Source organism: Vipera berus (genome assembly GCF_964194415.1).
Source record: "Vipera berus genome assembly, chromosome: 1".
Lineage (NCBI taxonomy): Eukaryota > Metazoa > Chordata > Lepidosauria > Squamata > Viperidae > Vipera > Vipera berus.
Genome location: NC_138202.1, coordinates 304,816,709 through 304,830,727, shown reverse-complemented (window position 1 = coordinate 304,830,727; position 14,019 = coordinate 304,816,709). Strand labels below are relative to the sequence as shown.

The 14,019-nt window shown below is 38.5% G+C and overlaps 1 protein-coding gene across 1 annotated transcript in view; it reads left to right on the top strand.

Annotated features, from left to right (window-relative positions):
- The window catches only part of GALNT14 (polypeptide N-acetylgalactosaminyltransferase 14), a gene marked incomplete at its 3' end in the record, with an annotated part of 335,253 nt that extends 322,024 nt beyond the window's left edge, over positions 1-13,229 (top strand). The window contains exons 12-15 of the mRNA XM_081341474.1: positions 984-1,067; positions 2,095-2,239; positions 11,537-11,656; positions 13,071-13,229. Coding sequence (XP_081197600.1) covers positions 984-1,067; positions 2,095-2,239; positions 11,537-11,656; positions 13,071-13,229 — 508 coding nt within the window. The remainder of the gene's footprint in view (positions 1-983; positions 1,068-2,094; positions 2,240-11,536; positions 11,657-13,070) is intronic.
- Between the last annotated feature and the right edge of the window lie 790 nt (positions 13,230-14,019).

Sequence of the window (14,019 nt, the reverse complement as noted above, 5' to 3'; positions counted from 1 at the left end):
AATAGAAACTTAACAGCATTCAGAGATGGACTCAGATTGGCAAAAGAAAATAATAGCTAACAAGGAAATAAAGAATTGATCAGACAGCTAAAAAAAACCCTCATATCATCAAGGAGGAGGATGGCCAGCAAGGATAGATATCCAGAGGACAAAGAATCAAAAAGACCAAAAATAAGATCAACTGTACACTAATTGTTGGGGTTTGGCAGCTGAGTGTAATTAATGTCCTGGATTAACTCTTTTGGAAATTCAATAGAGTTACCTTTTAAAGTAAGCACAGCATCATTTTAGCAGTACTACTACTGTCAGAGAGTTAGTTAATTGCTGAACTGTAAAACAGTTAGGTCATAAAGTAATTTACTACATTTCTTTGAGGAAAGAAATGGAGAAGTTGAAGGTTTCTGTGCATTAGCTGAATCCATTTGCATAAATATCTAGTTAGAAGAGTCAATATATTTCTATCCTTTTAATGCTAAGAATAAAGAGAAAAATTAGAATGACATGCAAGAAAAGACCTTGCATGCTGTATTTTGCCTTATTAATCTGCCATGACACAGACTAGGACATTAATTGCATTTTAACATTATTTTAAGTTGATCATTTCGGTTACTTTATGTGTTAATATTAGACATGCAGTGTTGCATTTGTTAATTCTACTATGCCAGGATTTGTTTTAACTGCATTACTGAGCAAACCAGAGCATCCTGATTCATGCATAGCACTAAGCCATAAATTGGTGATAGAAACCACAATGGCTGGGGTCACACAACATTTTAACCTAAAACAAAATGATGGTTCAGTGCAATGTGTGATTACCATTAGAAATAACTATAAGAGAGGAGGTGGCTTCCACATTATTCTTCTATTCCATTTATTTATAATGGAATCTATTTTTTTCCTGACCCACTAAAACTTGACTCCCGTTAAAGATGTAACCAGATGCACTGCCATAACTATATTTTCCAATATGCTCTTTTCAACAGCATTCAAAGCAGAGTGGAACTGAGAAAGACCTTGAAATGTCACACATTCAAGTGGTATTTGGAAAATGTCTATCCAGAGCTTAGGTACTACTAGTTTTTTTTTAAAAAAAAATATGTTTAGTATACGTTACTTGCTACATGAATGAAATTTTACAAACTTCATTTTGTTTTTCAACTAGTATGAGTAGTATGTCCTTCCAGATGGTTGACTGTAAATTCCCATCATTGCTCATCTTAGCCAGGTTAGCTAGGGATTATAGGAGTCGGAGTTCAGCAACAACTGGAAGACAACAACCTACTCATTCTTGCATTACAGAATGACTTTAGGTCTGATCCACTGTGCACATTTTCTTAGAAGTAAGATTTATTGATTATTGCTGTATTATATTTTCTTCTTTTCAGAATTAATCATTATATGTTTATTTATTTAAACTAATGTAATTAATTTTAACTAGATGGGTTTTTTAACTAGTTTGTTAGTTTATTTTTACCAATTTAACTAAAAAAAACATTCCCAATAGGGCTTAAAATGTCAGCATTAAAACAATTATTCAGGCTTATCACTTCATTATTTTTTTTAGTCTAACCCTTTATATGACAAAATAATTTTCTAAAAGTTTCCCAAGTTTGAAATTATTAGTTGACATATTTTTGAAAAATCATTGTTTCCAGCATAATTACATTTTTATCCTGTCCCTCTCTTCCAAAGAGCCCATTGCATATGTTGATAGTAAACAGCATAATGGAATAAAAAACCCCAGAGTAAATCGAATATCACCCATGACATTTCATAATGCTAACTGTTGGTGGCTGTTTATTTTAAAATATTTTATGCCAATTTTTGATCAAATTGTACCAAAAGGAACAGAAAAGGAAATTTAAGTCAGGGGTTTTTTTAGATCAAATTCAGCAATCATTTGTTATACTGCATTGGCTATTTTATATTGTCAGCAACTATAATGTATACTTGCTTGCTACAGATGAAAACTGATAGCCCTTATTCTACGTCGTTCTTCTAAAATCATTGATGCCCTCTGTTCCTCTTGCACATTTAGAATGGATATTATTATTTAATATATTGTTAATCTTTAGGCTTCATCTGTTTCCTTAGAATTCCTGAGGAATCACTGTACCAGACAGGAATGATTCGGCAGAGACAGAGATGTCTGGAGTCCCAGAAAAATGAAGGACAGGAATTCCCAATGGTCCTCTTAAATCCCTGCATCACCAGCAAAGGTGCAGCAGCAACGGCACAGGTAATTTCTCTAAAGTGTTGCAGGTTGGAGGGAATATAAAGCTTTATTCATAGGGTTTACAATTACGTGCTGCCCTTATCTGAACTATGATATTGTGGAGGTGGCTAAAACTCTGTCTGCTGATGGTAAATGATAAAGCTAAGGCTGGAAGTATAATTAAAGCAGGATGCTCAATTAACAAAACCCACTGGTAGCTTTTTTAAAACAACAACAACAACCAAGGCACTCAAGAAAAAAAATAGCATTAAAAGTTCTAAAATATGGATGGTAATATAGAGTATCAAAGAAGAGAGATCAGCAAAATCAGATTTTTTAAAAAAATACCCAAGCAGGGATGGAATGCAAATAGCAGTGTCATTAAAAAAATATTTGTCCCATGAGCTTAACACAGAATGAAGTGCTCCATGATATATATGTTGGCTAAGCATGAAACCCAAGATGACCAGGGTGCACTACCCAAGCCCCCTTTGTTATAAGGGGATTACTCTAGTTTCTAGAAGAGTTATAAACAAGGCTTCCAAAAGTCAACATATTCCAGGTTTACTGATAACAGCAAAAAAAAAATCTAGTGTTTGGACTACAACTTCCAAACTTCCCAATCAACCTATACCAACACATTTCCAGGGGGGTCAGGCTGGAGAAAATAAATTGGCTATGGAAAAAATAGGAAGTACATATATTTCATGTAATAACTGAAGACACCTATATAAGCTTGCATATTTTTAAAAATCTTCTCTAACACTCCTTGCCCACAGAAATCTTGTGTTTATAAGCTTGTCATTGAGATGCTGATTATTTATAAGCAGAGGACTGTTTACCTTGGATAATGTTTAGATAATCCGTGTTTTAATTGCTTTTTGGAATAGTGTATTTGTTTTCTTTGATTCAGATTAGAAGAACTTACGTGAGCTGATTTCGTACTTGGTAGCTAAGTGATAAAATATTTATGTATAAAAGATTCTTCCACAAGATATGTCTGTAATCTGTCACAACCCCAACAAATATTCCAGGGCTAGTATTACATTCTGGAATGTAATTTTATCATCTGCAGATCACTTTGTGTGCAAAGACATTGCCTTGTGATAAGTCTTCCCATGAAGCCAGGGACATTATTTACTAATCTGTTCCTTTTCAGACTCAAACATCTATATCAGCAGTAATGCTTGGGGTGCATAGAATCTTGAATGTTCTTAGCATCCCAAGAATCAAAACTGTAAGGGATTTTGGTCATTCCAGCAGAAATATCCTGTATTATTTGTTATTTAGATTTATATTCTACTTTTCCTCCAGGAGTTCATTGTTCAATACTTAACATTCACATTTTCCCCTACAACAATCATGTGAGGTAGATTGTCCTGACTGGCACTTATTGACCTATATCACCCCTTTGTGAACTTCAATAGTAGATGGGTTTGAAGCTAAGTCTCCCCAGTCGTCTCCCAGCACTGATTCTCTCTTATATAAATAAATCTCAACAAGAGCTCATCCCAGACCCATTTGTACTTAAAAGCAAGCTATTATGGCCCATAATTCTTCTCCCATCTTTCAGACCTATTCACTCTTTTTCCTACTTCTAAAAAAAATGTACTGAATTGCAGCACTATATGAAGTTCATACTCGGCATTCATTCAATATTAAATTGCCTATTAAAGTAAAAGGAGCTTAATGAAGCTTATCTCATTCTCCCCCAATCAGCAAAAGGAAAATATGCAGTGTCAATCAGAGAGTATTCTTTGGAGCAGATTAACAATTAGGTGCCACTTTGCAACCCTAGGAACACCCAAAGGTATGCTCTGTCTTCCCACTCCACCCATGTTAAAATTATATTTTTCATGTAAGAATACTGAATATGTACTTCAACTTTAGCACACACAAAAAAATGACTCACAACTATTCATGAAAACAGGGCCTTCCTTCATTGTGAAGTTTCAGTAGGAGAGGAATTATTGTTTTGTATATCTAGGAATATGACAGGCAATAGGTTTTTTCCCCTGTGTTTTCTTTGGGTGATCCATGTGATCCTATTGCAGTCACTGAAGAATGCAAAGTCACTCTGTTCATCTCAGTACAATATCTTCAGTATAAAAATTTTACGAGTTCATTTTTTTAAAACAGTTTTCATGTAGAAATAACTGGAGGCTCTCCATAGTATTAGGAAATATGTTTCAGACACACAATCAAATTAATGGTGGGGAGAAATATTACACATTAGAGCTTTTTCTGCCAGGAGTACCCATAATTAAACAAAGACCCATAAGGAGATCTTTCTGATTTATGGAAAGGAGTCCAGCCTCTGGCTTTAATGAATGTCCAGGAGGAAGAAAATTCCACATAAAGCAGAAAGCCAAAGAGATTTTTTTATATGCTGTAATTCAGACTAAAATGTTGTTGCTTTTACTTAGCTTGCTGTAGTCAGGGTTCACAAGAACATAAGGAAAGGGCCATTCATGCTGCTCCAGCACTTTAGCCTTTCTTTCCCTTGCGTTTTGGGGGCCATTAGCCAGTCATTAGCATAATAAATAAATAATGATAGCTTAGGGATCTTGCTCTTTATGGTGACTGTTTTTAAAGTCACAGGGTGCTTTTAAGTTTGTATTACTTCCCTCCAAGAAGTTTCCAGTGCCGAATAATTTAATAATTAAAGTATCTGCAAAAATGACTTTGTAGGAAATATTTTATAATGCCAAGGGATATAATATGGTGTTTAGAGCCTCAGAATCCCCTCTGGAAAGAGCTGTGTCCTTAAAAAAACCTGCTGTTCTCCAGAGGTGCCAATTCAGAAAATAAGGCAGCCATGCAAGCTTGAATTAGAACTCTAAGGCTCTTACATCAGGCTGTGTACATGGAAATCCGACTGACATATTTATGTATTTTCTCAGTTCCAAAACTCTTTAAAAACAGGCCTGCTAAAGAATTCCCCAAAGGATAAGTCAGCATTGTATTATTGCTTGCAATCTCCTGAAACATTTTATGAATGAGAAGAAAGAGACAGACAGTTGAAGTTTTCAAGTACAGTTTGCCTTTAAGAGTAGAAGTGAATTGTATCTGAGAAAAATGTAGAAGAATTTCCTGTTCTACTATGGCCAGGTTAGTGTTAATGTTTCTTCCACTATAATCTTTTATAACCAAGCACTTTCCAGATGTGTTGTGACTGTAATTATCCAAAACTCAGCCCACAAAGGTTATAATAGCTACTAATTATGGGAGTTAAGTCCCAACACATCTGGAAGTGTCAAATTGGGGGTGGCTATCCAGAGAGAGAGAGAGGGGGGGGGCTAGTGAAACTGGATCTATTCAGTGCTTACCTACCTAAGAATATTTATCTTTTCATTTTTCCAATCCGTGCATTATTTGGATTAAGTTATTTCAAATATTACAACAAAAAACCCAGTGAAGAATGGTTTAAAAAGTATAGCAGAGGAAATAGTAGAGGAGAAAATCAGGAAAATCAAAACATTAAAGCTTACTAAGTAAAATAAAAAAAATGTGAAAGCAGGAGAGCTCTCCTGCTGTGTTATTGCTGCCTCAGCATGTAGCTATCCTAAGAGACAAACAGGATCTGATGCCTTTTCAGATACGTCTGAGCCAGTGGCTTTATTATGTGTTTGAGTATTTCTTATTTATTATTTGTGAGGAATTTCCACCCCTTTTGCTCAGAGTCCCCTAACAATCCCTTTCTCTGACTACCTCCTGTTCTCATCCTGAAAAAATGTTCCACGAAATACATCATGAAATAAGGATCAACCATGTTCCTCACAGTCATTCTTTTTCCACTGAGCAAATAATTGCCTCCTGGCATCTGCAGAAAGTGGTTTGCAATCTCTTCTTCCATAGGGTGGCAGACTCCTGGGACTGAGCACACTGTTTGGCCTTCCTTGGCCTTGTTTATGTCTCATTTGTGAAAGGCAATTGATTGATTTAGCAGTTTGCCAGAGAGATGCATTGGAGGGTAAATAATTGATCATAATTTTGCCCTGCTTTTGTCTAATGAAGATGTCACTGTTTGGCTGATGCACTGGCTTTCCATTAGAGCACAGCATCAGCTGATATTAAAGTTTGCAGTAACCTTCTTGGAACAGATTTCTGAATCTGGGATTCATTTAATAAACCCATTAATCATTAGCAGTTCTAAGAAACCTGACAAGCTTTAGAAAAGGAATGAGAAGCCTGTTAGGCCTGGATACACTTCAACACATTGGTGGTGGCAGCGGCGGTAGTGGCAGCAGCAGCAGCAATGGAATGATTCTATAAGGTCTCAGAGAAAAGCTGTTATTCTGTAAGCCAGCAGGACTGAAGTCTTTAATTATTATTGTTGTTGTTGTTACTTCTTCTTCTACCTCTTCCTCCCCTCCTCCTCCTTTCCCCCCTTCCCCTTCCCCCTCCTGTCCCTCTGTACTCCACAGCCTGCCTTGCAGAATCCCTTGTCACAGGGGTGAATCATTACCCAGTTAGCTAGTGTGATATTTTTATATGAACTTGTGAAAAGATTTGTCCTGATGCTAGAACTGTTGGCTGCCTCCCCAGTGCCAAGTATCTCTATAGTATGCTACAGGGAGCACATAAAGGATTGTATGCAAAGATAAACCTATTACACTCCGCCAAGCATGTGGTTGTCATCAAGCTTCATCTAGAGAATCTGGAAGCCAAAGATGCTCTTTATCTGAGAGGGGAAGAAGGTGCCTAGAAAAGCTCATTCCAACACAGTATCTTTTCTATCACATTTATTTATTTTATTTATTTATTTAGTTATATTTATATACCGCCCTATTCCCTGAGGACTCAGGGCGGTTTACAGGGAATTAAAAATCCAAAGTACAAAAATTAAGAACCAAATTAAAAAATATTAAATTGACCCTGTAGTCGATTAAAAAAAACCCCAAATTAAAATTTCTCCTCAGTCTGGGCCCGAGAGCTCGAAGAGCCAGGTCTTCAGGCCCCGGCGGAATGATCGGAGGTCGGGGGCAGTCCTCAGCTCCACCGGCAGCTGGTTCCAGAGGGCAGGCGCTCCCACCGAGAAGGCCCTATCCCTGGGTGTCACCCGCCGGCAATCTCTTACCGGCGGGACCCTGAGCAGACCCTCCCTGTGGGAGCGCACTGGGCGAAGGGCGTTTGATGCCGGCAGCAGGTGTTCCCTCAGATATCCCGGACCCAGGCCATGTAGGGCTTTATAGGTGATAACCAGCACCTTGAATTTCACCCGGAGGGCAACCGGAAGCCAATGCAGCTCACGGAGTAGAGGTGTTACATGGGAGTATCGGGAAACCCCCATTACAACTCGCGCGGCCGCATTCTGCACCAGTTGAAGCCTCCGAGTGGTCTTCAAGGGCAGCCCCATGTAGAGAGCGTTACAGTAGTCCAAACGGGAGGTCACAAGCGCGTGAGTAACTGTGCGTAGGGCGTCTCGGTCCAGATAGGGACGCAACTGGCGCACCAGGCGAACCTGAGCAAAAGCCCCCCTTTTGTGCTTTTTCAATCCTGTTGCTTTCCTGATTGCAATTTAGATGGAGACGGCCTAAGTGAAGGGGTCATTTCTTCACAATGCCTGCCCCCGAAAGAGTTGCATCACTCAGCATTGAAAGGGTTAGGAAGAGTGCAGTTTGTATGGCAAGGAATGCAGGAAATGTGCCCATATGGCTGCACCTTTGGAAGAAAACTGCACTCATTCTCAGCCTTGCAAACAGTGAACTTCTACCTGTGTAGTTCCCAAGAATAATTTAGAGACAATGATGGACAAGAATGTTTGCAATGATTAGTTTGACAGGAGACCCTTTGAATGCCTACAAAAGGACTGTGAAGATCAATATTAAGTTTGTGAAGGAATCATAGGATAGTGCAGTAAGGAATTTCGGCAGGTCCCATTGAATGAATCAGAATAGAAAAAGTAGAACCACTTAAATGCATCCACTTCTCTATTTCTGTCTAAAATTCCCCAATCTTTCCCCACTCCCCCATAGCTGAATGGTGCATTGCCAGGAATGCACACTGTTGTGCTATGAAAGGCAGCATTTCTAGGACAATGAAGTTATCTTACACAGTGGGCCACATTGGAAGCCATCAGTAACCATTGCTTGTCCTCCATGATCTAACTGAATGGCTACCAGTTAAGAATCATAATGTTTCTTTGGGAACACTAACTGAAAGAGAAACTAAATGCTTCTTTTCCAACCATTGTATAATCTAGATAATGAAAGAGCATCTTAGGGTACTCTGTTAGCAGAAGAGCATTTTTGCTTGTCTTTTTAACTCACCCTATGCCAATGCAGAGAGATTGTCTTGGTCCCTAATTCTCTTCAGTCTTTGTTTAAATGAATGTGTCTTCACCATGAAGAAAGAACCTGACAACGATGCTTCTCTTATTGCCTTCACTAGATGTGGTAAGGGGGCTTTGAAAACCCCTTTTGTATATCTGGTGGAAAGAATATTTGCAGAGGAACATGGCATAGTTGCAAAGGCATTTCACCTTGTCAGAAGACAAGCCTGTTTCTGGTTAAAAAAGAAGAAAAACAAGTGCTGGAATTGAGTGCGAAGGGCCTTTGAGAAAATAGAGGAAGAAGAGGAGGAGGAGGAGAAGGGAGGTGTGAGAAGGTTCATGCTCCAAGAAGAGACTTTGCATGCTAACTATTTTCTCTACAGAAAATTCAGCCACATTAACCCTGTCAGGAGCTAGGGACTATTTTTCAAGGCTCTAAATCATTCAAGGTGACACCTGTCACTGCTCCTCAGCATCAAAATGAATTCTAGAAATGAATGTGAAGTGTCATCTTTGGCTGTTCTTAGCATGTCTGCTTTTGCCTGGCATCACACCCTTTTCTCTTCCTTGCCATTTAATCAGATGTGAACCAGATGGTAACCCTAGATAGAAATATAGAAATCACTTCTTAAGGGATGTTACTTGCTAAGGGAAGGGAGGGGGGGCAGGATGGGGGTGTGTAGAAGTGACTTTATCCAACCATGTCCTTGTTTTACCCTTGTTTTGTTCCTAACACTGTAATCTTAACAAACACTGGTTAGAAACCTCTTTATTACCCTTGTTCATTCATCCAGAAGGAAAATATCAATCCCTTTCAAAATTTCAACAATCAGTTTCCACAACCTATTCAGAGGCTTAAAAATGGGAGATGAGGAAATCTTTTTCTGAGTTGATTGCACACAAGAAGAAGCTGTGGTGTGGGGTAGGTGCCTGAACATGCAGCATTTCATTATTTGCAAATCATTTCAGCAGCACTGTCAAGAAATAAAAGGGGATTAGCTCTACAGTTCCTTCACTTAGTATCACAACATGCACATTTATTCTAGACTCAGTGTGGATTGACTAAAAATACAAAATGATTATCTTAGTTGACTTAGTATCTTTGCATAGGAATCTAAGCCAGGGGTAGGCAACCTTGGCTCTTTTATGACTTGTGGACTTCAACTCCCAGAATTCCTGAGCCAGGAACTGAAAACAAGTGTGCCAAGGATGGATGTGTCAAGGGAAAGAATTAAGCCCAGAGAACAGCAACCCAAAGGCAAGCATCTCAACAGCTGCCTTCAGACAGCAAGAGAAAATTTTAGTTTTTGGATCTTCAACACCAGCTGAGAGTTGGGGGAGGAAAAATGCCTGAACAAGAGTCTGCCAATCCAAGCAATCCCACAAACCCAGAGTGTACAGTAGCCCAGATGCAGAGTTCTATAAACCAGCTCCAGAAACAGAGTGCTGGGGAGGGGGCAATGAGGTGGGGAGAGAAAAGTCAATTTGCAAGTTTATAAAGGATTGAAAAGGGGTTTTGATATGCAAATGACTGAAATTGGCTAGACCTAGGGGAAAAGGAAAGATTTAAAGAAGAAATTGTTAAGATAAGGAAACATAGTGTTAACAAGAGGAGAAGAAACATAGAGATAGGAATGTATTGTCAGCCCTCCCAGGAAAATCAGACAGGAAATATGACAAGATGAATTAATTCTACTTTATTATGAAATGAACCTTTATTGTCAAAGTGCAACCATGTATACATTGAGATTGGCTGAGCCTCCCTTCGTGCCCCCCACCACCACAACTCACAGTGACAACAAACCCACCATCTTGTTATAAGGCTACATTAACAGAAACTTGAAAGTCTGAAGGCACAGAGTTCCCACCTCTACTTTTTAACTACTTGATCCATTAGGGCAGGTCTTTCCTAATTTTTTTCTGTGGCTGTTAAAGAGACTGTGACTGCAGGCTCCTGCCATTTTTATCTCATTGTTTTCCAGACAGCACTTACCCTCTCTTTCTCCAAGGTCATTCATACATTCCAATACAGGTATAGTTTAAACAAGAACAGAAATAGAATAGTTGTAAACTTATAGTAACAGGAAGATAGAAGTTTAATTTTGTTCAATAAAGTCATTTTGTGTGTGTGTACCGTACCACATGAAGAAAAATCTAACAAATGGTGGCAGTGATCGGATATAGTTCGGTATCCAAACATAAAGAATAAAAGGCTTGCATGGAAAAAGGAAAGGGTGATCTTGCTGTAGAGGGAAAAGAGACTGGGAGACAAAGTGTTTGAGATCTAGAGGCAAGTAGGAGTATCTCAGCACATGACTCATCCAACAACTTATACAAGGCAGCTTGGAATAGAGAAAGAGGGTGAACTGTAATCTGGAGGTAGGGCCAACCCTGGCAGTTAACCACGATCCATCTGAAGCCCTGATAATTATGGTGAGGAGGCATCTGCTATGACAACAAGAGGAAAGACAACTGATGAAAGACAACTAACTAAAAGATAAGAAAAGAGGAGAAAGATAGTTTATGAAAGGAAACTGAGCAAAGAGACTGCTTAAAGAAAGACAGATTGGAAAGAGCGATCTGATGAGAGGAGTTCAAGGAACTTACGTTGTTAGTTGCGAAGTCGTGTCCGACCCATCGTGATCCCATGGACAACGTTCCTCCAGGCCTTCCTGTCCTCTACCATCTTCTGGAGTCCATTTAGGCTCACGCCTACTGCTTCAGTCCTGTGTTGTCCAAGGAGATCCCAGAGAGACGCACATAGCCACATGAAGGTCTAATGGTGAATAAATCAGTATATTTTGTATCCTCCCACCACAGTCCTGACTTGATGAAACCTACTAGGAGTGTTAATAGACTCAAAGAAATGAATTTGTTGGGGAAAAAATAAACCATATTCTTTTAATTATTTATTCTAAAGTGAGAAATCAGTAGTTGGAAAGAAATTAGCACTGAGTGAGAGAGAAAATGCAAGATATAATGAATTTAATTAAAGAAATATGTTGAGAAGTAAGGCTATCAGTTTAATGCATTCTTCTTTGTTTCAGGAATGGACGTATACATATAACCAGCAAATCCACTTTCAACAGTTATGCTTGTCCATACATACCCTCTTTCCAGGTTCCCAGGTGATGCTTTTGCCTTGCAAAGAAGGGGATGGCAAGCAGGTGAGACCAAGATCAGGGTTGTTAAATTCTTCTCCAGCATAGTGTACTAATATTGATGTAAGTTTTTCCCCCCTTTCCTTGGTTCATTTTTTTATTGATTTACTTATCTGCTATTCTAATCCAGATGCTAACAGCACTAATGTCTGTGGAAAAAAATACATGGTCATTGATACCACTGAAAAAAAACATTTGGAATATGTCAAAAATTACTTGGATTTGCTTGGGATAGGACAGTTAAAAATGTCTAAGGTCTGCAAATTAGTCACATCATATTGCCTTGGTGCCCGGTGTTGATGCCTGATGCTATTGATAGTCATATCACACTCTGGGCTTGATTTAAAATTTAAGAGGCAATAGTTAAAAGCAAAATTATATCAATTATAAACAAAGTTGTGGCAATAGTCCAATAGCTAACTATGGTTATTTTTCCAAAATTGATGCAAGGTTAGGCTAAACCAGATGGGATTCATCATGATGTGTCATTTGCCAACAAATGATTGCACATATGAAACATTTATCCCCAAGTGTGACATGCTTTATTGCTTCATCCCTTTCCATTGCTTCATCCTTATCATGTTGGTATCCATGCAGATAACAGTTGACAGATTTTGAAGCAGCTTTCTTAAAAGGGTATGTTGGGCAATGACAAATGATTGCACATATGAAACATTTATCCCCAAGTGTGACATGCTTTATTGCTTCATCCCTTTCCATTGCTTCATCCTTATCATGTTGGTATCCATGCAGATAACAGTTGACAGATTTTGAAGCAGCTTTCTTAAAAGGGTATGTTGGGCAATGAGAATTTATTTGCCACATATTTTGGTAATACTCTCACTTTGTATAGATTCTTAAAAAGAAGCTGACAGAAGATAAAATGGTTAGATATTGTTGCTGATATTACCAGCATGAACTTAGAACAACTCAAACGGTCATAATAGAAATTCTAGTAAACTATTATCTATTGGATCACAAAGATCCATGGCTCAGCATGGAAACCTCTCCCTTTCTCCTCAGCATGGCTGGCTCAGGAATTCTGGGAGTTGAAGTCCATGAGTCATAAAAGAGCCAAGGTTGCCTACCCCTGCCTTAAATAATTGTTCTCTTTGTTAACCATATTGATACAACTCAACTATTATATATCATAAAGCATGAGCTAGGAATTCGATTTGATCCAATGATCAGACTGTTCCCCCGGCAGCCCTTATGAATTGGGGAGGTATCAGTTGGCAGGCTACATTGTTCTTGAAACTCCCTCAAACTCTTTCTCCATAGCATAGTGAGAGATAGCAATCTTTGCCTGCCTGCAGAAAAATACTGCCCTAATCATTGCAATAGCTTTGATATTTTAATGGGAAGAGCTTCTAAAATATAACATTAAGTTAATCTTAATTTTCCATTTTTCCTTTAATAGCGCTGGAATAAAGTTGGTTCTCACATTGAGCACATGGCTACCCGCTATTGCCTGGACACAGAAATGGTGGGAGATAGCAGTGAGAACATGAGAGAAGTAGTCATTAACCCCTGTGAAAGCACGGCAATGAGTCAGCGGTGGGAAATGGTGATGTCCTGAACTCATCTATCAATTCACCATCAAGCTCATCTGGAAGGACCTTTGTCAGAAACTGGCAAGGCTGTTTTCCAGTATAGGGGTTGGTATGGGCTTGCTTTTCTGTGGGGCAGGTCAAAGAATAAGAACATGCAGTTGTGCTGAGGTTGAAGAAATGCTCACAAGTGCTGGCTTTAAGACCAGAGTAGTAACTATTCCAGGATGGGGGGGTGATATGTGTGTACTGTTAAGAACATCACAATGTAATCTAGAAATATCTTTTGGTAACATTTACCTGTTAGCTGAAGCAAAATATGACCTTGTTTTTGAGAAGGAAACTTTCTGAAATTGATAAGTGCAGAATTTAATTGTCTTTGTTACCAAGGTTATTGAAAATCCTCATAAAATAATAAGTGAGCAAGATGATTCTAATGGAAGAGAAATGAAGAAAAGAGAAGCTAAATCTTGTAAAAGCACATGAATGGTCATGGTGGGAATGATTAGAAAGGGCCAACAAATCTTGCACTTTGAATTGGTATAACTAAGCACATCTCTGAAATAAGTTTGAAATAAGCTATATTGCACATGAGAATTTGAATGTGAACCCTGTTTTTGTGCAATAGAGATTGTATGTAGTGTGTTTAAAATCAATGCGTGTAAGAGAGGGGGAGGGAAATTGAAGAAGAAAGTGAAATATTGGATGTTTCTTCAACTGATTATGTGTGTGTGAAGGGAAAAAAGGAAATATTTATCCTAACTTCAGTGCAAGGTTTCTTTCAGAAATGGAAATATATAAGGACCCTGGTCCAGAAAT